General features: G+C 37.0%; 2 protein-coding genes and 1 long non-coding RNA gene across 4 annotated transcripts; all 3 read right to left on the bottom strand.

The window, feature by feature from the left end:
• Positions 1–3,793: 3,793 nt before the first annotated feature.
• LOC121406522 lies at positions 3,794–6,063 on the bottom strand. The gene is made up of 3 exons (XR_005968820.1): positions 6,024–6,063; positions 4,452–4,576; positions 3,794–3,962 (listed from the first exon to the last, which is right to left on the bottom strand). It is a non-coding gene; the product is annotated as an uncharacterized LOC121406522 (long non-coding RNA).
• Positions 6,064–7,085: 1,022 nt separating this feature from the next.
• Positions 7,086–13,839, bottom strand: LOC121406521 (fibrous sheath CABYR-binding protein-like). 2 transcript variants are annotated; one of them, XM_041597532.1, is made up of 5 exons: positions 13,534–13,839; positions 11,903–12,230; positions 10,575–10,802; positions 9,977–10,243; positions 7,086–7,157 (listed from the first exon to the last, which is right to left on the bottom strand). In XM_041597532.1, exons 1-5 carry the CDS (start codon positions 13,588–13,590, stop codon positions 7,138–7,140), a joined length of 900 nt encoding a protein of 299 aa, XP_041453466.1. In that variant the 5' UTR covers positions 13,591–13,839; the 3' UTR covers positions 7,086–7,137. The 2 variants fall into 2 exon arrangements, with proteins under 2 accessions (XP_041453466.1, XP_041453468.1); XM_041597534.1 differs by having other exon boundaries at positions 9,977–10,240; positions 13,534–13,835.
• Positions 13,840–17,775: 3,936 nt separating this feature from the next.
• Positions 17,776–23,113, bottom strand: LOC121406520 (monocarboxylate transporter 7-like). Its single transcript, XM_041597531.1, has 4 exons — positions 22,913–23,113; positions 21,020–21,160; positions 19,283–20,200; positions 17,776–18,331 (listed from the first exon to the last, which is right to left on the bottom strand). The coding sequence occupies exons 1-4, from the start codon at positions 23,103–23,105 to the stop codon at positions 18,198–18,200; spliced, it is 1,386 nt and encodes a 461-aa protein (XP_041453465.1). The 5' UTR covers positions 23,106–23,113; the 3' UTR covers positions 17,776–18,197.
• Between the last annotated feature and the right edge of the window lie 1,408 nt (positions 23,114–24,521).

Here is a 24,521-nt window from a genome sequence, read left to right as displayed (position 1 = left end):
GCGGCTGTGATTCCATGTATTGCGCAGCCGCCATCTTAAAGAGGGCAAGAGCGCGGATTTATAACACACGGCTCTATGGGAGAATATCACATATTTCACTTTTTTACATTATATTTTCAATTTAATGCTGTATGCAACGTTAAAATCACAAGGCAAAACATTTTTATGTTAAAATATATGATAACCATGCATATTTTATAAAGGAGATGGACTGAACATCCAGAAAACGGGGGAAAAAGGCGACGGGGGAGGTCGACTGAGTCAAGCCATCATATAGCATATACCGTGACAATGGTGTCAGATAAGGTCAACTTAACACTTTAGTGTTCATATGTTCTCTTGATTTGGTGCTCATTTGACACTCAGTGTTCAAGCAATATACTGTATTGAAATAACACTTAGAGTGTAAAATAAACACCAAATACTCAGAAGTGTTGAAACAACTTGGTGCTCATTTGACACTCCGGCAGTGTTCAAGCAATATACTGTGTTGAAACTTGAAACAACACCTATAGAGTGTAAAATAAACACCAAATACTCAGAAGTGTTGAAACAACACCGTGACAGGTGTTGGATAGAAATATTTTAACAAAAATTATTGTTGAAGTTACACTTCACTGGAGTAACTCAACACTGTCTGTTGTTGGGGTATTTTAAAAAAATACCCTAGTGTTAAGTTACACCGTCAGGCTGCAGGTGTTGAAGAACTTGAAATCGGACACCATAATGGTGTGAATCCGAACCGTGAAACACCAAAGCTGGTGTTGGTATTTTTTTTACACCCATGATGGGTGATTTAAACTTTCGTTTAAATGTTCGTTTCTGCAGGTGTTCAAATGAACACCAAATGGTGTCAACTTCATAACGTTCTCCGACTCGTGTTCAAATCGAACACCAAGACTGGTGTTGATATATTTTAACATCCTAAATGTTGGTAATCTTAACACCAGTGGCAGTGTAACTCCAACACCAGATGGTGTGGTCCTTTATTGATTGGGCTGCTAGATTTAACACCCGTGGTGTTAAATGTAGCTACTACGTCGCATAGTCTCCAATATTATATTTAATGGGATTATCAGTGATTCACCATATGATTTCTACTTTGATTTCCTCAAAATTAACTGAAAGGAGGGGAAACTTCAGACCAAGCCCTGATCTACATCATATAATGCACGTACAGCAACCTATTCCCCCCCCCCCCCCGTTTTCTGGATGTTCAGTCCATCTCCTTTATAAAATATGCATGGTTATCATATATTTTAACATAAAAATGTTTTGCCTTGTGATTTTAACGTTGCATACAGCATTAAATTGAAAATATAATGTAAAAAAGTGAAATATGTGATATTCTCCCATAGAGCCGTGTGTTATAAATCCGCGCTCTTGCCCTCTTTAAGATGGCGGCCGCCCCGAACATGGATTCACAGCAATTCCAGGGGGGTGAAACTCCGCTTCTGCATCCGGTCAGACATGGGGAAATTTTGGAAGGTCAAAAGTGCACACTGCTCCCATTTTTTGCGTACAAGGCTATGGACACCGCAACTTCATGGCACACCAGCGAAACAGAGGCGTGGTCATAAATTGGCCTGCGCGCACAGCGTAAAAATATGCAAATAAGCAAATTGTCACAAATTAGCATAATACGCGACGTGATTGAATATGAAATGTATAGAGCTGCGTCTTTGGTAAATTCATCTCATTGATCATTCCCCCTCAAGGTATTCAGTTGTTTATTCATCTTTTCTTGTTTACATATTTTTAATTCTTTCGCGATTATTACTACATCAATTAAGATATTTCCCTGGAAGACATTTTGGAAGCTTACAAGAGATCCATTAGTAGGATTGAACTTAGGGGTCTGCTTGCTCTATTCATCAGGTGTTCATCACTGCCCATTATTTTCATTACACATCATGAATAGCCACAAATATTTGTTTATTATTTTTGGGGGGTGGGGTACATACTTAAAATGATCTGAGCAAGAGAGCAATCAGGTCATTTTGTCTTTATTTTGATATTGAAATGAACAATCTGGTGCAAATCTTGTGAAGATTTTTTTTTAAAGTCTGAGTTTGGAATGGGAGCCAAAGAGAGCCCAGTACCCCCCCCCCCCATGTATTTGCTCTCATCAACGCTATCTTAAAGGTCACTTCCAAATAAAATAAAAATTTTGTACCTGCCCACCCCCTATATTTCTCTATCAATTCCACCCCCCCCCCCTCTCTCTCTTCCACACACACACATTCCACATAATCATGCGAGCAAACAATTATTCTCATTTCATTTTTATTTCTATCCCACTTTTAAATCAAACTCATTCATGTCTTTAATTCGGCTGCACCTGAATGTCACAGTATGCCATGTTGCAATGGCTTTTATGGGCTATCTTGCCACGCATGTTATTTTGATACTAAATACCTGTTGTACTAGTATTATACCCATGGATACCCGACATACAGAATCAATCAATCAGTAGCACCATCATATTCCAGTCATATAGAAGTGATCTTCAGTGCCATTTCATCACAACACAGTTTGGTAGCAATAACATCATCATCACATATCTTTCACGCAATATAAATTGGTGGATTAAGTAAATCACGAATATCAAGATTAGAAAGTAATATTTCAAATTAAAATGTTTATTAGTTAATAAATTTTTGAATACATGATAAAAATATTTTTTTCTCACCAAAGCATCAAATTACATCAGCAAAATGCCTATAATGAGTGCAACAGAAATTGCAAGGATATTACAAGAGAGGGGATGTATTTTTTTGGTAAAATCTAGAGAAAAAAATATGAAAAAAATAAGTATGTATATTCACTTACATAGTTATTGATAAGCCTTACATAGTCAATATAAGGGGGGCATCAAGGATGCCATTAATAAAAAGATTATCAATATACCTCTCTCTCAAAGTCAGTTACTAAAATATCAAATTATTTTTTCAGCATTTGCTGACAAGAAATAGCATGCTAATCTAATCGGTGACACTTCATAAAAAAGGGGAGCACATTTCTCTAAAGAGTGCCTTCCCAAATCTGCACTTTGGTAAATCAGTAACAAAGTTGCTTACTGTCTATTGTTGTAAAGTGCTGCTAGAGCTGTGTTCTATTTCCAACAAATTCTTTTATTTGCAGAGCTAATCTAGTTCATTATACGGGACATCGACAATACAGTGTTACAAAAACAAAGAGATTTAAAAAAAATAGTGCAACTTTTCACTTCCCCCAGAAAATGAATTCAACAGCTTAATGTCCAGCAATACATACAGGTTCTTGTTTCATAAGGACTTCAATTATGGTAAATTGGCCCCAAATGTAACTAGCAACTAGCATGGGAACCCCAATGTTGATCTGTTGCTTTAATGTTTCCATAGTAATTACCAGAATTTCAAAGCTAGAATAGTGGTTAGTCTTAATGAATTGGGGTCCAGGACTGAGAGTGATTTCTTCGCCCTTTGTTCTGTCACATTGTTTTTATTATGCACATTTTTTCAATGAAAATCCATTATTTCTTATCACCTTTTATATGTCTGTAGGCATGTATGTTACATAGCCCAGACCTCAGTAAAGGCCCATTCTGCATTGTTTAGATTACCAGAATACAACCTATCCCTTTCAAACTACTAATATTATTCAAAGTGCTTTCACTACTATAAGTACTACATGTAGATGATTAGAACATTAATAAAGAGGGGGGGGGGGGATAAGTGTGCCCTTTCGAAAAATATTTTAATCTTGTGTGAAACCTATGGACCTAAATATCTATACTCCAAATAATCTTTTTTTGTTCAACAGATGTGTAGTTTAAGCAACATTCAATATGTATCGACACATTTATTTAAATTCATTAAATTTTTAAATCTGTAATTGCAATGAAGCAACTGCTTGTTATGAACCTGGCCTTCATATTTCTTCTTGATCTGCCCTGGTGATACTCAAACAGCCTGTGAAACCTGCATAGTAAACAAAAAGAGAAGGGAACAAAATGAGCTGCTGATATGAATTATTCTTACTCATCTAGTCCAGTTTATTTAGAAGTTTTAAACTTTTTATGAGCCCTTACTCTTCCATGCAATATTATTTTAAAAATGCACATGTAGTAACTTATGTTGGCAGATAAAATCATAGATCACTATTATAGATCATTATTCATATAACTTTTTTTTTATTAAGTGTGAAAACCCATTCAAATATATATCGAAAGATTAATCTCAATATTTTGTCCTTTTTTATTTCTGTCTTCAGAGTAACTGAGTTTTAAAGTGATTTTATGTATGATTAATATAGCTAAGATACATGGACAATAAGTATGCATTGATGATAATGGAAATACTGGTGAATCTGAATCCAAAGAATATTGTCTCATCATGGAGCTTTACTTTATGGGATATAACATGATTCAGAAAAATAGGTTTTTTATATTTTTATGAAAACAAGCATACCTGGCAAGCTTTTAGATCAGATATCCTGTTACTCACCAGATTGTACCTCTTGGTGATGTGCAAATGGTATTTGACTTTGTACTTCTGAATAGGCTGGGACTGCTAAGAACTGGATCCCATTGGATCTGCAATTCAATATACATACAATACTTTACAGTTAAAAATTTCAAAAGTGATAAACAAAATTCCTCTCTAAAAACAATTTTTCAGAGTTTCCAGCTTTCACAATTCCCAACTAGAAAAAAGCAGGTCTTGACCAAAAACTAAATGGTTCAAGCATACGTGGCCTACTCTAGTGAGGTCTTTTGTCAATCTTCAATATATATACACACCAAGCCAGCTTTGACAGATGTAAGATAATTATCATTTGTGTGATAATATGGCTCTCGCTCATTCATCAGTGCGAGTCAATCATTAAATTTTTTGCACTCGTCAATAAACATGTCTGATTTGAATCTCTACGTTAAGTGAGTTCCTCTTTAAGTTTAAGTTTGATTTTTATTTTAAAAAAGGGTTAGCTCACTTGCTGGCAGGTTTAAATGACCCTGTGCCTTTTACCACAAATAACATCAAGTGAGGACAATAAAGATAAATCAATCGGATCAGCCGCTCTCTCTGCTTAGCCTTATACTTAAACAATTCAAAATAGGGCACTATAAATTTTCTCAACCCTTCCAAAAAAACAATTGAGCAGTTTGAACCCTGACATAGAAATGTTGCCCCCCCCCCCGAAAAAAAAAGAATCATTAAACTCCTTTGCTAGGCTAATCATATTTTAGTCCAATGGTCCAGCCAGGAACTAAAATGAAATTAAAGTTAACTTAAAAAATCTTTGTAGAAAAAAGTCAAACCAGACAGATCTAGATTTTTTTTTAAATCTATATCTACGATAGACCTATCCTAGGGGCTTACTTTTATTAAAAAAAAGAAAAACGTTAACATCTGTACTGTCTCAAATCATTCCACGCGTGACCATGGGCATGGCAAAATCTACCAATATCAACAGATTCATCATTCAGTTCATTTAGATTTAATTTCATTTCATTTTAAATGCAGATAATTATATTGAAATAGCGGTGTCGAAAAATCAGTACTCGGCCCATGGCCTATAACTTCAAATTTCAACTCGAGCTTGTTTGACACTTAATTTCCAAAACCTAATGACCTAGCCTACATCGGCAATTTCGCAGCCGGCTGGCACCGGCGATATCAAAGTCCGCATCCCGCTCTGGCTATATATTTGGCTTAATTTTGATGCAGCTTTGCCGTTAAACAAGTCCACATCTAACCCTGATATTTGACAATAAGAACTGAAATACAGATTTAATAAGGGCGGACATGAAGCATCTCAATTAACCAACTTAGTTCTACGAAAAACTATATTATTTTCTGACAAAATATGTCAGTCAGATTTCAGACTTATTTGGGATCAGGACAGGAAAAAGAAATGGAAATATGGAAATTGTGGTTTGCGTTGTAAACTGCACATAAAGCCATGCATGCGACGCCGAACCCCAGCAAACACATTACAATTTCAACTAAGATCAAAGTAAGGAATTGAACTTAACTTACTTTTATTCCTATGGAATGTCATTAGATTGATATCAATGTTTCCTCCAAGATTTTCTGCTCCATTGAAGTTCACTCAGAAATCATGATTTCGAACACCAATTCTAAAAACAGATAATTAGACTTGCTATTGTATTTCAAGAAGTTGAATTTCGCAGAATCAAAAAGAACGACACTTCGCACAGATATCGTAGGGAATTGTGGGACGGAAAAAATGTTTAATGCATGACGACATGAATAAAACATTAGCGTTTTATCCAATCATACAAGTGCATTATGCGTATTTTGACGTCATTACTCATGAATTAAACATTGACCTTCCAAAATCAACCTTCAAATTGGACAAATGGCAGCCATGTTTGTTATGTACAAAACCTATGGAAAATCAAAAACGCACGAAAAGAGTTGCCTCTCTAGCTCCCTTCGGGAGCTTACGTATACGTAAGATCGTATCTCTGTGGGAGCAAAAGTTATTCTATTTTGAATACTGTGTATCCACTGGTGTAGTGAGCCTGCCAAACAAAAATGAGTGGGCAAGATATGGCGTATCGGGCGAAATTGGTAAAAAGTTGCGAGCGAGCGAGCACATAATTTAACATTTATTACAAGAATCCAATTTTATGATAGATTTTGACAAAGTATTCAGAAAATGATATATTCCTTTTTCTTTCCATTTCTCTTTTTTTTCTTGATTGTGAATCATTTTTATTTGGGGGGGGTAAAGCCTCCATCTGTACCCCACTCTATGTATATCTATTTTATCTAAGTTATTAAAAAGGAGGGAAATATTGTTAAATGGATGTTTATGTTCGAATGATGTTTTTTTAAGATGAGTGTGACGGCGCGCGCGCGCGTGTGTGTGTGTGTGTGTGAGAGAGAATGTTATCAGTTCGAGGTTTATGTGAAGGACATTGTAGTGAAAATAATTATCAATTGACTTTCTTTGAAAACTACATGTTAAAGTTTGATTAAGTCAATTTTTCTATTTGCTACTGTTACATGAAACTGAGAATTGGAATAATATAAGCTTATGAACATTAAAGCACGACTAAAAGCGTTCTGAAAGCTTATTAATAGTGGCAAAAATCATGTGAATTAAATTTTTTTTTACGAATTATCACTTACCTGGAAGTGAAGCTGTGAAAATAAAATGGAAAATGGTAAAATACTATTAGAACAACGTATTTACATTTATAATTATTTTGTTCGATAAAAGAACTATACTGATTCATTAAAGGGGAAGTTCACCCTGAAGAAAACTTTGTTGCAAAAATAGCAGAAAAAATAGTAAAAAATATTGGTGAAGGTTTGAGGAAAATTCGTTAAAGAGTAAGAAAGTTATTAGAGTTCAAAGTTTTGGATTTGTGACGTCATAAACGAGCAGCTGCCCCATGTGTTATGTAATATAAAATGCATGAATTTCAAATTTTGCATGGTTCCTGATGACTTAATTTTGTTTTCTATTCATGATCGGGTGTGAAATAATTTGTCTATTGATATACAAAAGGTACAGTGAAAACCATTTTCAATTTTCTGAGAAAATGACATTTTATTGATTTTTTACCATTCGTTATGTAGGAATACTGCTCGCATATGACGTCACAAATCAAATAATTGAAATTCTAATAACTTTTAAATTATTTTATGAATTTTTCTCAAACCTTCGGCAATATTTTTTATTATTTTTTCTGCTATTTTTACAATAAAGGTTTTGTCAGGGTGAACTTCCCCTTTAACAATTACACAAAAATAAAGTACGAATATCACACAAGACACATTGTCAGCTTATTACATTTTGCGTAAAATCTAAACGTTTTCGGGGTATTTTTTCAGTGGTGATATTTGTTTGATTCCCTCAGGATATCAAGATAACATACTTGTTTGCAAACGGTTATCTCAAGATTGAGATTAATATTCACGTTATTTTGTGGCTGTTACTCTTCTTGCGATATTGTTGGCAACCATGGTAACGCCGTTGCACATACTGTCATTCATCATCTCATCATCTTACCCGCATCTCCGTATCCTTACCTATGTGTATCATCCTTACACTGCAAAAGCGTTTAAAATCTTAAGCAGGTTGTATTAGCCCGCCACTCTTACAGGTAGTTTTAACTTTGTGAAATGGATCGATCTTTTTAAAACAAATTATTCAAAACTTTCAACAATAGTTGTTAGAGTGACCGAATTAAACAACGAGGTAAAAAAATATTTTGGATGGCTCATACTACACATTCTGGGTATATACTACTCTGCAGTGGACACTCCAAATTGGTAGAACTGATGTCAATGGAGTACATTCGGTCGTTCCACTGGAGATATGCAGGTCGCATTTATGCTGCGTTCAATTGCCACAACAATTGAAGCTTAAAATTGGAAGCTATTACTTAATGTGAAGCCTTTTCGCATGGGAAGTCGCATCGTAGCCCTTGGCTGACCGTGAGCTGAGGAATGGAAAGACAGGGGGTGGCTACTTTGTATACTTTGTTTAGATGTATAATTATGTGCCGCGGTCGAGACCCCTATTTTCATTCTAAATTTCCGTTCCACAGTTTAGAAGTCCATAGAAATTCTTATTTTCCCCGTTCCAGAGACCCTCAAATCTCGTTCCAGTGCGCGCACATCATACTCAGTCAGTCGGGGCGAGCTCGATCGTCGCGGAGTCAAAAGTTCTGGGTACCCCCATTTTGATGTGATCAGTTCCAAAGCATTGACCCCCATTTTGAAAACCAAGATTAGTTCCAGAATCGCATTTTTTTCGACTTTGGTGTGGCACATAGGTATCATGTTATAATTTGAGTAGCCCCCGCCCCCTCACGGGAGGAAAGGAAGTTGTCGCCAGTGTGTAAAATCTACTTTAAAGTCAAGAAAGATAGTGAGGTATGTAGCAAAATGGGTTAATTGTTGTTACATTCTTATTCGACGCACAAATTCATGAACGAAAACGTGCAATGTTTAGTCAAGTTAGCAAGCGGCTAAAAATTGATTGCTATTTTTGGTCACCATCAAGTCTTGGACATTTTATTTATTTATTAAAATATCTTTATACAGGATAACAGGCTCAGATTAACTGTTTTTCAGCCTGGTCCTTTCCATGACAAATCATGGGGAAAATGTAATAAAATTACCAAAATACTTCATATAGGCCTACCTTCATCTGTCAGAAATGATATCTACGTCATAAACCCTGGTATCTACGCTTTATTTTATTAATTTATGATATATTTCATGATGCATCATCAGGGCGTATCTTAAATCTTTTGATTTTTTATTTTCTATCGCGTTCAGCGCGTTCGCCCACCGCCGTGACCGTGAGAAGCTTGTTTCGCCGATAGCATAGATAGAGGGTCAAATAAATTAACTAGTGGAAGAATTTGTATATGATGTATATATATATATACCCGACAAAGGAAATTATGATTGGTATAGTGTCGAAAATCTGTCTATCTGACGGTCAATCTGATCGGGGTCGCCCTAGCCACTAACCCGTCTCTTTGGTCTAGTGGTTAAGGCACCGGCGTTCAAAGCTGGGGGCCCGGGTTCGATTCCCGGCAGAGACATTTTTTCGGCATCACCAATTTTTCCAAAGGGTAGATAGCTCTGGGGAACCTTGATTTAAGCTACGCCTACCATTGTTCTCTTCATCCATTTCTTTACAATATTTGAATAAAAGAGTTGCCAAATATATATATATATATATATATATATATATGTGTGTGTATATATATATATATATATATATATATATATATATATACGGATCCAGTCATGAAATGAAATCCACTAAGGTAGCGCGCAGAAGCGTTTCCGCATTTCAACAAGTAGCATACAATTTGGTCGCTTGTTCTCACACATCCGTTGACAGGAAAAATAGCACCCATGCACTTGATGTTTCCTAACAGATCCTGAATATCTTGGAGAAGCAATCAATCAAAACTTCAATATAGCAATCTTACCATCAGAGAGATTTACGATGTTGAAGGTGAAGTAGAAGATGACGGCGATAGCTCCCGCTAGCATAAGGAAAATGGTGACCCACATCACGGCTTCCCTTCGATACGTTGACACCCGAGTCATCTCTGCTTTGGTTTCCTCTGGGGACATCTCGATGTAGCCGGTAACCTTTGAGTGCTGGTTGGCGGTCGGTGTGGTGGTTCCCATTGATCGTTTGGACGGGAGTGTGCTGGCGTTGTGGATACCATTGGATGCATCATCAGGAACTGCTGGAGAAAATGAGAAAACAAATATGTATTAAGATTTTCCTCTCCAGAGGAAATTCGGCTCTAAGGGTGTGTTTTTTTTTTCATTCCCATCTCAAGTGCTTGTAACGCAAGTAATGCAATTCATGAAATTGATATGTTTGAGTCCTTACCCTAGCTCTTAAGGGTTAATAAAATGGGTCATCGCTCTTCTCTGAGGCCTTTGGCCTACATAGCTTGAAATACATGGATAGTTATCGCGGGTCATGTCACTTTCTAAAAAATGAAGTAAAATGCATTTTAGAATGTGTTAATGTACCCGTTTCCTCCGCAGTTGCGAGCAGGTACCACATACCTTCTATTTGGATTTCATCAATTTCGCTTTGAAGTTCCTTCCCTTCCAGCACCGATGCATCAGCAGTAGACATAGAGGGAACATCTACGCCACTGTCATTGTATGGAGGAAGAGGTGATCCACAGTCAATGGTAGGAAGGTACTGGTCTACCCCTACCTCGTGAACCTCTGATACATCTTGGGGATCCTTGACCTGTTGGTCTTCAGGTGCTACAGGGACTTCATCAACTATGAGTCAACAAAGGCGATTCTAAAATTAGTTTCAAATAGGATATAGGTATTTTGGAGAATGAAGAAGCCTAAAAAGTATTCCTGATTTATGTAGCGTTCAGGGCAATATTTCATGAAAGCCGTCCCAAATTACAAGTTGTCATCTCAGAAAGTAAACATAGTAACAGTCTCAGATCAGTCATTTTCAGCTATACAAAACGAAGAGTTTTACTGAATTTGTCGAAGGAATAAATTAAAATTAATAAATAAAAATAAATGAATAAAAATGACCAAGGCAACCATTTCTCATTGTTTTTACCAAAGTCTTTGCCTTATCAGTTTATAGGAATTCGCGCTGCGTTTTTGATGACCGTTTAATTAGGTCAGCCTAACTAGGACCAAGGTAAACATTACACTGAAAAATAATGGTACATATCAACTCAAAACATTAACAGAGATAAAGTCTGCACGGAAAATGCATTATAATACTAGTTTTAAAAGGGACAATTACACCATAGAGCTATATAGCTCCATGATTATACCCTTGGAGCAAGTTAGCTTACAAGTGTGAAATCAGAAAAAATCGAAGAATTGAGTAAGATTGGACAAGCAATAAAAAATTATGAGCACTGGAATGCCGAGATTACTAATGCTATGGAGTTCCTTTTGGCAATGCGACCAAGATTTTTGATATCCCAGATGTGACGCAGCTCTCCCCTTGGACTCTGTGATGAAAAATGTTATTCAAAATATTTTTTTTTACTCATTCTAATGAAATGACTAACAATATATCCATGATATAATGTTGTGAAACCTTTCTTACATGTCCTATCATAATAAAAGAACACTTGATCTAGAAATAGACTATACGAAATTAATGGGAAGTTATACGTGTGTCGTGATCATATTGCCAAGATGAGGATCTAAATGACATTAGTGATTTCAATATCCATATGCCCATAACTTTGTTATTATTCATTCTTCCCCAAACTTTCACTGACTTGTTATTTTTCTCTTATATGAATTAAGCTGATTTCAAGGGTTTCATTTTCTTGAACTTGATAGAGATGTGTGTTTTTTGCTTATTTGTCTCAGTGTCGTTTTTTTTAAACAGATACCTTCAATGGGTTCCAAGTCACCATGGTCACCGCATGTTAAAGCGGGAGTAGACTCCATCTGAGGGGGTTTGCCAGAGGGTGTGTCCTCATGGATGGGTGGTGGAAGGGGTGTGTCCTCCTCTTGGGGCATCTTTATAGCTGGTGTGTCTTCTGAGAGTGGTGGAGGGGGTGCCTGTTCCCCAGATACTGGTGGAGGGGGTGATTGTTCCTCTAGTGGTGGTGGGACAACATCTTCTTCTGGAGGGGGTGGTGGTATTTCAATATCGTCAATGGTTGGTGGAGGACGATGGAGTGGCTCTTGAATATCTCCTGATTCACCGGTCTCAGCCTGATGAGTAAATAATGTACTGATTAGATTTCAGGAATGATCATTGCCAGGAGACCTCATGTTAGAAACCGGATGAATTTCTTAAGAAAAATAGTTGTTCACCTTCGATATATCACATACACAAATATGGCAGTAACTATTCTGCGCGAGTGGGGGAAGGGTTCATATCTGTCCCATTAGATGGTGTTTGCCCTTTTAAGCTTTTAATGTTTTTAATAGTACTGGATGGATGATATGATTGTCCAACAGTAACATAGTACAAAAAAGTATTCTGTTTTTTTTATACCTTATACCACAGGCTGTTACCATTCATGACTGAATGAATCGATTTGAAAGACAAAATGTGCAGAATCCATCCCTCCCCGATTTTAGGGTGAATGTGTGCATTATGGACACTAATCAGTCATTGCAGAGGTGCAACGTTTTTAGTCTTGTAATCATCTAGAATAGCATACAAAAGATCCATTTAAATTCATCATGTCCATTGACAAAGAAACCACTCAGCTGAAATATCAGCGAAAGTTCATCACTATGACGGGCAGTGCATGCCATAAGACTTCATTCATTCACTCACTCGTGTGAGTGAATGATTTGTACGTATTTTACCATCAGTCACTGGGGAGAGTGATTGAACAGTTTTATTCAATCAGAGAGCTAGAATAGTTATCGAGACCCCCCTCACCAAAGTGCTTGTACATTCCTACGAGTGGTTGCACATCCATTTGAGTGGTTGTACATCTACTCGAATGAACATGACCACTCGAATCAGTGAGGGGGTCTCGATAACGATTCTAGCTCTCTGATTGGATAAAACTGTTCAATCAATCACTCTCCCGAGTGAGTGATGGTAAAATACGTTGTGGCATAAACGAACCATCATACATCTCAGCCTCACTCGTACCTAGTTCCCACTGGGACTGTCACGATTCTCACTACGATTGAAACGGTGATCTTTATCGTGTAGAAATCGTGCTCGTATCAGATCGGATCATATTAGTCGTGAAAATCGTATTGATCGTAGATTATTGAACGGTTAAAAAAAATCAGTCACGAAATCCTGTACATCTGAAATGTAATAACATTCAATAATCTCTTAAAGAGTAGCCCTGGAAATCTGCATTTCCTTTTTTGATGCGCACTGTAATGTTACGAAAAGAAATATATCCTACCCTTTACAAAGGGCTCAAGGATTTTATCAGCACAAATCACTAATACAGTCATAATAAAAAGAAATCACACATATTAATATAAGGTTATTTAAAGTGATGTGATAGATAATATGTAAGGGCTGTTTCTGTCTTACCTCTATTCCACCCACACTTATGCGAGGATCGGCCTCCATTCCTATCTCATCAGCCATTATAGCAGGAAAATGTGTCTATCAAGAAGACAAACTGCTCCCAACACTCTTTATACCCAAAGTCCAAACACGAAATAAATAATGTCCCGGAATTAGCATGACACCACTGGGAAAAATCGACAGGAGTTGCTTTCGTCGTTTCAAGACAGAATTGTTATGATGTTTCGACAATGTAACGAATTCATAGGCTATCGTTCCGTTTGTCCCTTCTTGCTTTTTGTGAGATTCCGATGACCTGATGGCAGATGGATCTTTGTCGTCTCCATCTTTTGTTTATTTCGCGCTTCGGTAGTTTGAAGACGCGTGCCGGCCGCGAATTTGCACTTTTGTTACAATAACGTTTTTGACTATATCTTCCTGCCCACCCCACCTCGAATCACGGTGTGGTCGGCTTAGATGTTCAGGGGCACGATTTGATCATAATTATGTATCAATATCAATCTTGATAAATCGGTTAGTGATTTAAAGATTGAAATACAGGATACACCCAAAATATTATATATTCACTTATATATTATATCAAGGATAGTGCCAACATAATTTAGTTGGGGGGAATGTAATCATTTCCATTTTGAAAAATATGATTAATGTATAGCCCCCCCCCCTCTCTCTCTCTCTTCCCTTTCCCCTTCCCCTTTGTTTCATGACCAAAACATGCCAGGCCGAAGGAGCACCAGACTCTTCTATAATCTTTCCTTGTTCTACACTTTGTGAATCCGAGTGGTTCAAATACAATAGACCTCCCATCTCTGTGTTGGTATGACCATGGAGGTAACTTGGTATGACTACTTCCTCGTTCTAAATTCCACGAGTTATTTGCCTGAACCAGAACTGCCATTGTTGAAATTGCAAATGACAAAAAAATAAGTATACAACATACAAATATAACCAGCGTGCCATCCTAGAGTTCAACCTCTTACGTTCATAGCGAAAGTCTTACAATCTCTCATTTCAACCCTAGCAACCATTGGGTGGACATCCCAAAAACGCAACAACGAAAAAAATACTAATCATTTTGGAATGAGCCTGGCAAGCAAATCGGGTCTGCTCACGGCAAGTCCTGAGATATCAAAGCAATCGTCCCGTCTAGTATAGGTTGCCTACAATAAAGAAACAATTGTGCATGCTATGCGGGACTAAAAACAAAATGCTTTGAACAGATAGATCAAAGTCGTACAAATAAAGCACTGAAAATTTCATCAAAATCAGAAAAGGAATAAAAAAAATTATGACATTTTGAAGTATTTTATGTTGGTAGAACACTTTATACATTTCTTCATGAAAATGTAAATTACAGGCCGATTATGTCGTATCCCCATATTTTATATTTCATATTTTATCATATGAAATTGTATTTATTCAAATTTTGGCCGCCAAAATAAATGGGTAAGAAAATCATTTCTGCAACCCATTTTGTTGCAAGCGAGACCTATCATACACACATGTATGAAAATATGAAGAATTGGGATTTTATGTAATAACATAAGGAACATGCAGTAGTCTACATATTGGATATTCATAACGGTGTGCATAAAGCCATATTTACAAAATATTTATGAATTTAGAATAAGAATTCAATATTTTTTTAATGTGAATTTTACCCTATTTATTTAGATACATAATGTTTTAAACTGAGGGTAACTCTTATATAAGGCGGCAAGACTGCTGGTAACAAATCACCTAACCTGGGTTGAGTGCGTCACAGTGTGTATCAATTACTTGCTGAAGAAAATCACGCCATATATATATATATATATATATATATATATATATATACATACACACACACATATATATACACACAAAAATCCACATATTAATAGTGCAAAACACCACGCTAAGAGTACTCGACTATGGGCGGTCGGAGCTTCGTATACTCCTTTATTCGTCAAGCTTTTGATCATCAGTGATCTCAGCACCAAATATAGAATACAATGTGATAGTCTAGAATTAACTTATAGTTATAATTATATGCACGTATAAAGGTAAATGATTTAATCGTCATCAACCTTAAGTTGTTTTTTATAATCACATTATTGTTAATAACATTGTTTGTACCATTCATATTTTTATGTTTTTATTTTTATCATGCATTATCAAAATTATCATCCTTTCTACTAATATTACTGATACTCTGAGACCACTTCTCCTATTATCATTACTATTAACATTATCATCATCATTGTTATTTCTACTACCTTACTCATATTGCACATTTATAAGAAACAAGGAAATCTGACAGAGCAATCAAGAGAGATTAAGTATCATTTCCATTTTTATGCAGCCTATGTTTGAACTGAATATGAAGGAAAAAATACCGATAAATGGAGGTCCAGTGGGCTTACATCTGAAAGCTCTTTTGTAGAAATTAAGGATAATTAAAGGATCAAGGATCTAAAATATGAGGAGAATGAAAAGACTTTGTTTGTTTCAGTACATGCTAGATTTCTATTACATAGGTACATGGGTACAAGTAAGTAATAACATACAAGAAAACACATTAAAAGAACACATAAGAAAGCAGAGCAAAGGGAATATACGAAATAGTCAATTGTAGCATAGCATGTCATAAAAGGGCTACTTTTCAGACCCGTGTTCATAACATGTAGTATATGCATACGAATATAGTGGAAAGACCTGTCGTGTACAATCTACCAATTACATACGTGTATCTGAATGAACATATAACGATCAATATTACAGTTTAATATCGGTAACTTACACAAAACACGAAGAGAATATCATAGAAACTGAATAATATAGAGAAAGTAATAATGACAAATGATAATAATAGGCATTTTTATAATAATAATAATAATAATGGTGGCTACTTATATAGCGCACAGGTCCACCTTTCGGTGCTCATGGCGCTTTAAAAAGGCACTGCTTTTATTATTACCCCGGCTAAGCTAGGCAACCGATTAAGGCGCACACAGCTTTTTGAGGAATTACTTCCTGCCGGTACCCATTTACATCACCTGGGTCGAGTGCAGCACACAGTGGATGAATTTCTTGCTGAAGGAAATTACGCCATGGCTGGGATTTGAACCCACGACCCTCTGTTTCAAAGTCCGGAGACTAATCCACTGGGCCACAACGCTCCACATAGCGCCATCTATCGAGAAACAATCTATTCCGAGGCACTTTGTTATTATTACCCCGGCTTTAGCTCGAGCTGCCTTTCAGCGCTCCTGCATTCAAAGAAATAATCCTGCAGGGTAGCCATTCAACTCACCTGGGTCGAGTGTACCACAGTGTGGATAAATCTCTTGCTGAAGGAAAACACGCCATTGCTAGGATTCGAACCTACGACCCTCGTACGGAATAGTAGGGATACGAATAGTATACCTGTTTATAGCGTGTGAGGGAATGTGGCGTCATGTTGGGTTGTGCGTGGGGTTGCGTGAGGGTGTGTGTGTTTTGATGGAACATATTCAGTGTGTCATTTCACTTTACATTTGAAGAGTTTAGTTGCAAAATGAGTTAGGTCCACTTTGGACCATTCCGAGAAAAGCCATGTTTTTATTCTCACTTATTGCAATATTCTTATGAGAAACTAAATTGTCATGATGTATTACCCTATCATGTGAACATGAAATTGGGTATAAAAGAAATCTACCTGTCTTAATTTTTTTCTATATATTTTTTTGAAAATTATTGTGGGACCTAAACCCTTTTGCAAGCTAACTGAAATGAATTCAATCTCCCTTGGTTAAACAAGTGATTTTACTTTGCCATTTTCATTCACGTTTTCATTTCATTTTCTTTAGTATCATCAGAGCGACTAACAATTTTGAGGTTTAGAGACAGAAAACAATAAAATTTATGAAAACCTGACCGAACCTCTTTTGACAAATGAGTTCTTTAGAAGAGTTTGGTTGCAAAAGGGGTTAGGTCCACTCCAAGAAAGTCATTTTTTATTTCTCCATATTGCAAATTCTTATGCGAAACAGAATTTTCATGATACCCTACCATGAGAACATAAATTTGGGTACAAAAGAAATCTACCTGTCTTCATATTTTTTAAGATATTATTTTCCCAAACAATTCTGCGTGGGCCTAATCCCTTTTGCAACCAAACTGAAATGGACCTTACCCCTTTTGAAAAAAAAGTGATTTTTCTTTGCCATTTTAGTTCACTTTTTTAATGGGGATTTCAACTTTTTTTGTATCAGCTCCTAAAAATCTATTCATTGAGACATAAAAATCAAATTTGATGAAAAATGGACCTAACCCCTTTTGAAAGAGAGCTCTTCATCTTTTGAAGGGGAGAGGCATTAGACCCAAAGCGCCCCCCCCCCCCGAATCACAGACTTTGTTTGTTTTCTACTAAACACTATACATGTGTGTCGTGAGACACACTGGAAGTTGAATCTTGAATCTTATGTGCATAAGGTACATAAGTGATGCATTCATTGTTATGATTTTCAAGGCATACCTGTACATTCGAAAAATGCGAGTGTTGACGTCAAACATTATAGGTCTAAAAGAAATCTATAATATACATAAGAAAGGGTACGATTATCTTCCATGTCAGAAAGGCCCGTTCGGTGGAAATGTCAAGTGTTAAACTGACAGGGGTAAACAAAAGTGACATAAGTATAACATCAAAGCGACTTATTTTTGTTTCTAGAATAGTCAACACAGATATAAATAGTGATTGCCGAACTAGCGGCACCTGACATGATTCCTAAGACACGGAAGACAGCCCGGTATGAACCAAACAAATCGTACATAGAACCTGAAAGAAAGAAAAGAGAGAGCATTTGAATTAGAAACATACATCAAATAATTGTCACAACGATATAGTCTTGCTTTCTAAATATTGTAGATTAGAAATTGATCCATGACATTTGAATATCAATACAGATTGAAATATTATGTCCCACAGGGCTCAATTTACGGTCCGCTTATTTTCTCGTTTAAACTTCTGTATATCTATAAGTACTATATCATTTGTTTTGTTTTTTTGCAGACGACTGAAATATATTCTTTCCCCATAAGGACCCACAATATTTATTTGACATGATCAACCGAGAATTAAGACAATTAATGGGAACGGGTCAAAGCAAAGAAAACAATAGCTCAATCTAGAAGATATTATTTTTAATAACAATATTCAACAAGTACGAGTTTTCTATGAATTGCTATAGACACGAGACTTTCGTAAAAGGATCCCATACATGTTCATGATATTTGTTAAGTGATTTCTCGACATAATTTATTGCAATTGTAAGTAATGAGTTTTTTATTTTTACATCACTTAAAAAAAATGGACTAAACACTGATCCTTGTACATTTGAACTGCGGTATAATTTCATCGGGGTTTTATGATGTTTATCAATAAATTGGGAGTTTCCGCACAGCGGCGCAAAATGAATAAAATATAACGCAGTAAATGCATTCAGTATGTAAGCCAAATCACAATGAAGTCTTTTTCAAGCGTCGGTGAATCGAAACGTCAGTTTAGTCCGACATTTCCGAGCTTAGGAAAAATAGCGAAGATGTCATTAATTTTGTCCAGATTAACGGACGAATCACGGACCCTCAATAGAGACTCCATTGTGATTTGAGTCGGCCTATTTCACTTTCCCTAGGAAACGCATTATTTGTCATTCTGATTATCGAGCACTAAATTATACTAAGTGGAAGTTTCCTTATGATATTGCAAATGCATTCAAGATTCACATACCTGTTAGTATTCCGGATAATAAATATGAAATTCCACATAGCATGAGGGAACAAGCAATGGCCTTTGGGAAATTATCCTTCCCCACCAGAAGAGAGACAGCACCGTAAAAAGATGAAAAGGCATTGAAGAAACCGAACCCGGCAAAAAAAGAACAAATGGCCAAATAGGTGAGCGAGGAATTGATGGGGTATACTAAGAGCGTGACGGACACTATACCCATGTTCAATGCAACCAGATACAAAGTCACTAAAGGAAATTTGTAGAGGATTGCTATTAATGAAAAGCGTCCGACTAACCCGCCAATAGAACCCATCATCACCGTATAAACGGCTTTATCTTTGGACAATCCTTCAGTGATCCCATAGGAGAAGAGGAACACTTCCCAGCCAGCGAAAGTTATGTCGAACAAAATCTGGCATGGAAGGAGGAGAAATGTAAAAACAAGTTCCTCTTTGAAAAAATCAAAGGTTTGATGAATCATACTTCGAAACATATCGACCTTTAAGTGCTGAGGAATTTGGTCTTCTTTTTTCTTTAGGCCATTGTCATTCTCTAAATCCACACTTTCTTCTTTACTAGTAGGGCTCTCTAATTCGTCACCAGTTTGAAGTGGCTCGAGTTCTGGTCCATCGCCATCTCCTCGGATAGAACTGTTCGTTTCAGATGGGCCTTGTGGAAGTCGCGGGGGACGTAATGTCGCCGCTATGGGTACGCCATGAAACACCATTGCACTTAGGAAAAATAGGCTTCCTCTCACCCCATAAGCATCAAGAGTAAAAACTATGATGTATGGCATCAAGAAACTGCCAACCTGACTGCCCAACTGTGTGACCGTCTGCGCAAATCCATATCCATGTTTTCCGTAATGTTGAGGAAGCATTTCATTCGACATTTGCCTCAATGGAGAAGAGAAAAGACCTGAATATGTTGAATGAAAAATGAAAAATAAAGATTTGAATACATTGAGAACAGTGTATTTTAATCTAAGACATATTCTCAAAGTGATCTGTTGGTAACGACGATCGAACAAACCCATTTAGCACCTTGGTGAAGAAAGGGAAGATGTGGATTAATGCCTTGCCAAAGGACGCTATGTCGTGATGGGAATCGAACACGAGACCCTCTGAGTACAAGGCGAGATTCAGAACCACTAAGGCTCTCATATTACATTTAGAATAAAAAAATCTTTTTTGTGTGTTATTCATTCTTGGATTATCGAAAAAAAAATCGTTGAATATTTCGTTAACTTTTTTGTAGGAATGTAGCTATATAGTCGAGGATGGCCTCGAGGCCAGATTTCGTCAGCCTTTGCCTCGGGCTTGGCCCAACTATTGTGTAAAGTCTACGGAAGAAGGCTTTCTCGAACGGCCTTGTGACACGGAAGTGTCAGTCTCGAATACATACCTGCTACTTTTGTTTCATTAAAACTAATAAGGGGTCAGATCGCAAAAAAGAATCCACTTTATAATCACACTCAATAACGGAGTGACACCAGGGACCAATCCCTTTGAAATTAACTGTCCGGATTAATTGTACATCCGTACACAGTGCGTTATAGCTCCTGGAGTGAACGGTCGACTCTTTCAGACACTTTCACTCGAAATAAAGGTAATATCAATTCTCTAAAGATGCATACAACTCACTCGAAAAGGACTAGTCCCTCATTTCACTTCGAGAGGAGCATGATAGCTCTTGCTTTTAGAGTGCACGAGGTTTAGTTAATCGTGAATTACTTACCTGTTAAGAAATATGAACAACCAAGAAAGGTTGCTGATTGACTGAATGATCCTGCTAAGAGGGATATTGTAGATAGGAAACAACTGATGACGGTTACACGGCGACAACCAAACTTATGAGCCAAATAACAACTTGCTGGACCTAGATAAAGAAAAAAAAACGTTAAATTCAAAACAGGCCTTCGAAATACATCAGAAATCTAGATAAAGAGTACTTACAAGAATGGGATTAACCAAAAGAGAAGTGATAGACCTGGAACTTGCAAAATCTTGACGCAGCATTGAGAAGTTTGTTGTCAATATTCAAGGTCTAATATCGCCAATAAAAATATCCTGGGGCCGTATTCGGGCATTTGTATTGTTATAGGCATATTGCTTGCATTTGATAAGAACTGACGGAAAAATCTAACCCACACTGTCACAGACAGATGGTTTCAAGTGGATCACAAGATTTTAAAATGTAACTGATAATATGTCCGACATAACATGAAAGGTGAGGGGGCTAGCTATTCTATAAAAAAGATAAATATTCAGTGAGCTAGTCTTGTCCATCCCCAGTCCGTTTGGTAAGTCAGTTGATAGTCATTTCTTCAGTCAATATCCCCACCCGAGGGAAAAAACACGACAAAACAGCACCCAAAGTTTAATGGTCAACATTAATATTTATAGCATATATAATGAGTTCCTATTCGGAAGGTTGGCTCGTTTTCTCTTTACACTTTCCGTTTTTGTCTCGCCCACCAGAGGTGATGGCGAGAAGAAGGCATTCAAATGTCGTCCGTCCATAATATGACACTCCGTTAGTAACTTTTTAACTAAACTTGGATGGTAGATGTACTTAGGGGACCTGCAGATTATGCTGCAGTTAGAGGTCACATGGGAAGGTCAAACGTCATTCTTTAGGTCATCGTTAACATTTATTTGCAAGACTCTCTTATGACACATAACTCCGCAATGATAAATCACTTTTCAACCAAACTTTTTCATTAGTGGACCTGCATATTATTCTGCAGTCGAGGCTCACATGTTAAGGTCAAGGGTCATTTTCGGGTCAACGTTAATTTTTAAGGCAGTAATACTTTGGCGCAGATCAAAATTCACATCATTACAAAGAATTACCCACTGATTGTCAAAGTGTGAAGAGATACCACATAGATATGGTATAAAATTATTTGGGAGAAGATACCCTTTCCATCCATATATAAGGAGGATGCGTTCATGACATTATTTTCTTTAATTGGGGATTTCTGAGGTGTCAAGATTTTTTGCTCACACACACACACATATATATATAAACATACATATACATAAACAAAATGGGCCGCTGTAACAAGCGAATGGCTACAGGATATAGTGCTGCCTCTCAGTGGTAATCCAGAGCAAATCGATGGATCTCCCCCTCAAGAGCATATAGCTCCAAGTCGTGTATTCCAGATTACGATTAAAAAATGAGACTGGGGCGATTTTCGTCTCACCTGCATAGAAGAAGTGAGACATAAGCGCCGCTTTCCGACGGCGGCGGCAGGAAAGCGACAGTGTCGTCAACCGATTGAAATCTTGAACATACCATCATGAATTTGCAAGTGTATGGATCTGTTTTATGTTGATCAGTGATGTTTGATGGCTGTTTTTTTTCCAAGTTTCGTAAAATAGATCCATATATTTGGAAAGTTATGATGATATTTCACAAACCTAATCTTGGTCAAGATTTCAATGTGGACGACACCGTCACAACCCCGCCGCTGCCGTCGGAAAAACGGCGCCTAGTTATGTCTCACTTCTTCTTTGCAGGTGAGACTCGCCCTAGTTTCGTTTTCGTAATTCCGAATACACGACTTGGAGCTAAGATATAGAGGGGCTCGATTAAAAATAATAATCAGGAGAAGAATCTTACACGCGATGTAGTATATGCCAGCCTGCAGTGTAACCAGGAATCCAGAAGTTGAGTATTCCATGTCCAGTTGAAAGGCGAGATAGGGAATGAGAACTGATAGTGATCTTATTAGTCCAATGTGAAGGAAATGCATCATAAACTTGGCTAACATTATAACGTAGCGCCATGTATCCAGCTCTTCAGACGACTCCATTGCTAAACGGTGAAGGTCGTTTTCGTTATAAAGAGAAATTAAAGGCCTTATGACGAGGCGACCGGGTGTTGTTCATCGGGTCTATTGTCAGTCGGGCAGCGGGGGTATTGACTAATAAAAATAACTTTACCGTCACAGAGAGTGACGATATATATGATTTCAACAGCAATGGTACCATAATCTGATCACCTATTAACTACGCCTATTCAACATGTTCAAATTGAATTATCATCTGCTGAAACAACGAGTTACAAGTTACAACCAAGGTTATTCATGGTATTAACAAGTATGACAAGGGAGGATTGTTAATGCCCCCAGCATATGGCCCTATATAACTTACACCATGGCCCTCTAACCCCCCCCCACCATCGCTAAATTACGGGCCCCCCGCGGGCCCCCTCCAGTGAAGTACACATCCAAGTTTTATTATGCCATTTTTAAATGATACCACATTTCCAAATTTCCAAAGGTCACAACAACAGCACGGTCAACAAATGCGTGTACACATTCGAGTCCATAAATTTTGATAAAAGACCCTTCATTTATCATTTATTTCCCTCAAAATAGCGGCTTGCGTGACGAGGTCAGCCAGGTTCGTCATGGATTGCTGCTGAATTGCGTTTATTCCAGCCATCCGTATTTTACATCGTTTCAAAGTCCACTACCACCTCGTTGCTTTCATCTGCATACACTTAACGCACACAATAAAGATAAATCTTTCAATTTTGTGATTCACTTCTGTTCATTTCTTTTGACATGTATGTATTTCCATTGTACTGTTTACTACTGAACTTGAATACAATGGTCCTGGGAATCGGGGTTTCTCCATTAACAGCAACCCAGGAATTCTGTTAGTTGTGGCAAAATGGAGAAATACAGTCAAAATATACACTTTATAGTAACCCATATACCTTCATTTTTTTTAAACTCCCTTTCTTTTATTGCTTTTCAACAAAAATCGTTCCCAGGTTCCTGCCTGAATATGATTTTTCATGTAATACACTTTTAGACAATTGATCCTTAAAATAAAAGAAGTTCCTGCAGCAGAGTCTCGAGAACACCTATAATCTTACCAGATTGCGTAATCTTACGTTATATCATGGGATATCATGTAACATTACAGGAAATTTCTATTTTGTGTATGGAACCTTACAAATTTCCTTTAATAAAACACCTTTTCCCCTTTTTAAACAAACCCGTTCTGTTAAATTGCAGAAAAAATTCCTGTTTTATGAATTTACAGAATGATTTCGTTATTGCTTTCTGCAAAATCTTCCTTTTTTCTGTAAATTCAGGGTTTTTTACAGTGATATATAGGTACGTTACAAACTTGCTCACATGCGTGTTTGGCAAACGAAATGAAAGTATATGCTTGAATAGACCAGAAATATAAGCATGAATCAAATTATGTAGAAG

The sequence above is a fragment of the Lytechinus variegatus genome, chromosome 1 (genome assembly GCF_018143015.1).
Source record: "Lytechinus variegatus isolate NC3 chromosome 1, Lvar_3.0, whole genome shotgun sequence".
In the NCBI taxonomy this organism is placed as follows: Eukaryota; Metazoa; Echinodermata; class Echinoidea; order Temnopleuroida; family Toxopneustidae; genus Lytechinus; species Lytechinus variegatus.
This window is presented reverse-complemented; position numbering and strand designations above follow the sequence as displayed.

Bases quoted from the DNA above. Each gene is read 5' to 3' on its own strand.
- LOC121406521 (XM_041597532.1), bottom strand. From the start codon at position 13,590: ATGGCTGATGAGATAGGAATGGAGGCCGATCCTCGCATAAGTGTGGGT. The intron at 12,231-13,533 runs GTAAGACAGAAA...TTTACTCATCAG, and splicing joins TAAGTGTGGGTGGAATAGAG to GCTGAGACCGGTGAATCAGG. The intron at 10,803-11,902 runs GTATCTGTTTAA...GTTGACTCATAG, and splicing joins TGACTTGGAACCCATTGAAG to TTGATGAAGTCCCTGTAGCA.
- LOC121406520 (XM_041597531.1), bottom strand. From the start codon at position 23,105: ATGGAGTCGTCTGAAGAGCTGGATACATGGCGCTACGTTATAATGTTA. The intron at 21,161-22,912 runs GTAAGATTCTTC...TTCTTTATCTAG, and splicing joins TGGCATATACTACATCGCGT to GTCCAGCAAGTTGTTATTTG. The intron at 20,201-21,019 runs GTAAGTAATTCA...CAACATATTCAG, and splicing joins TTGTTCATATTTCTTAACAG to GTCTTTTCTCTTCTCCATTG.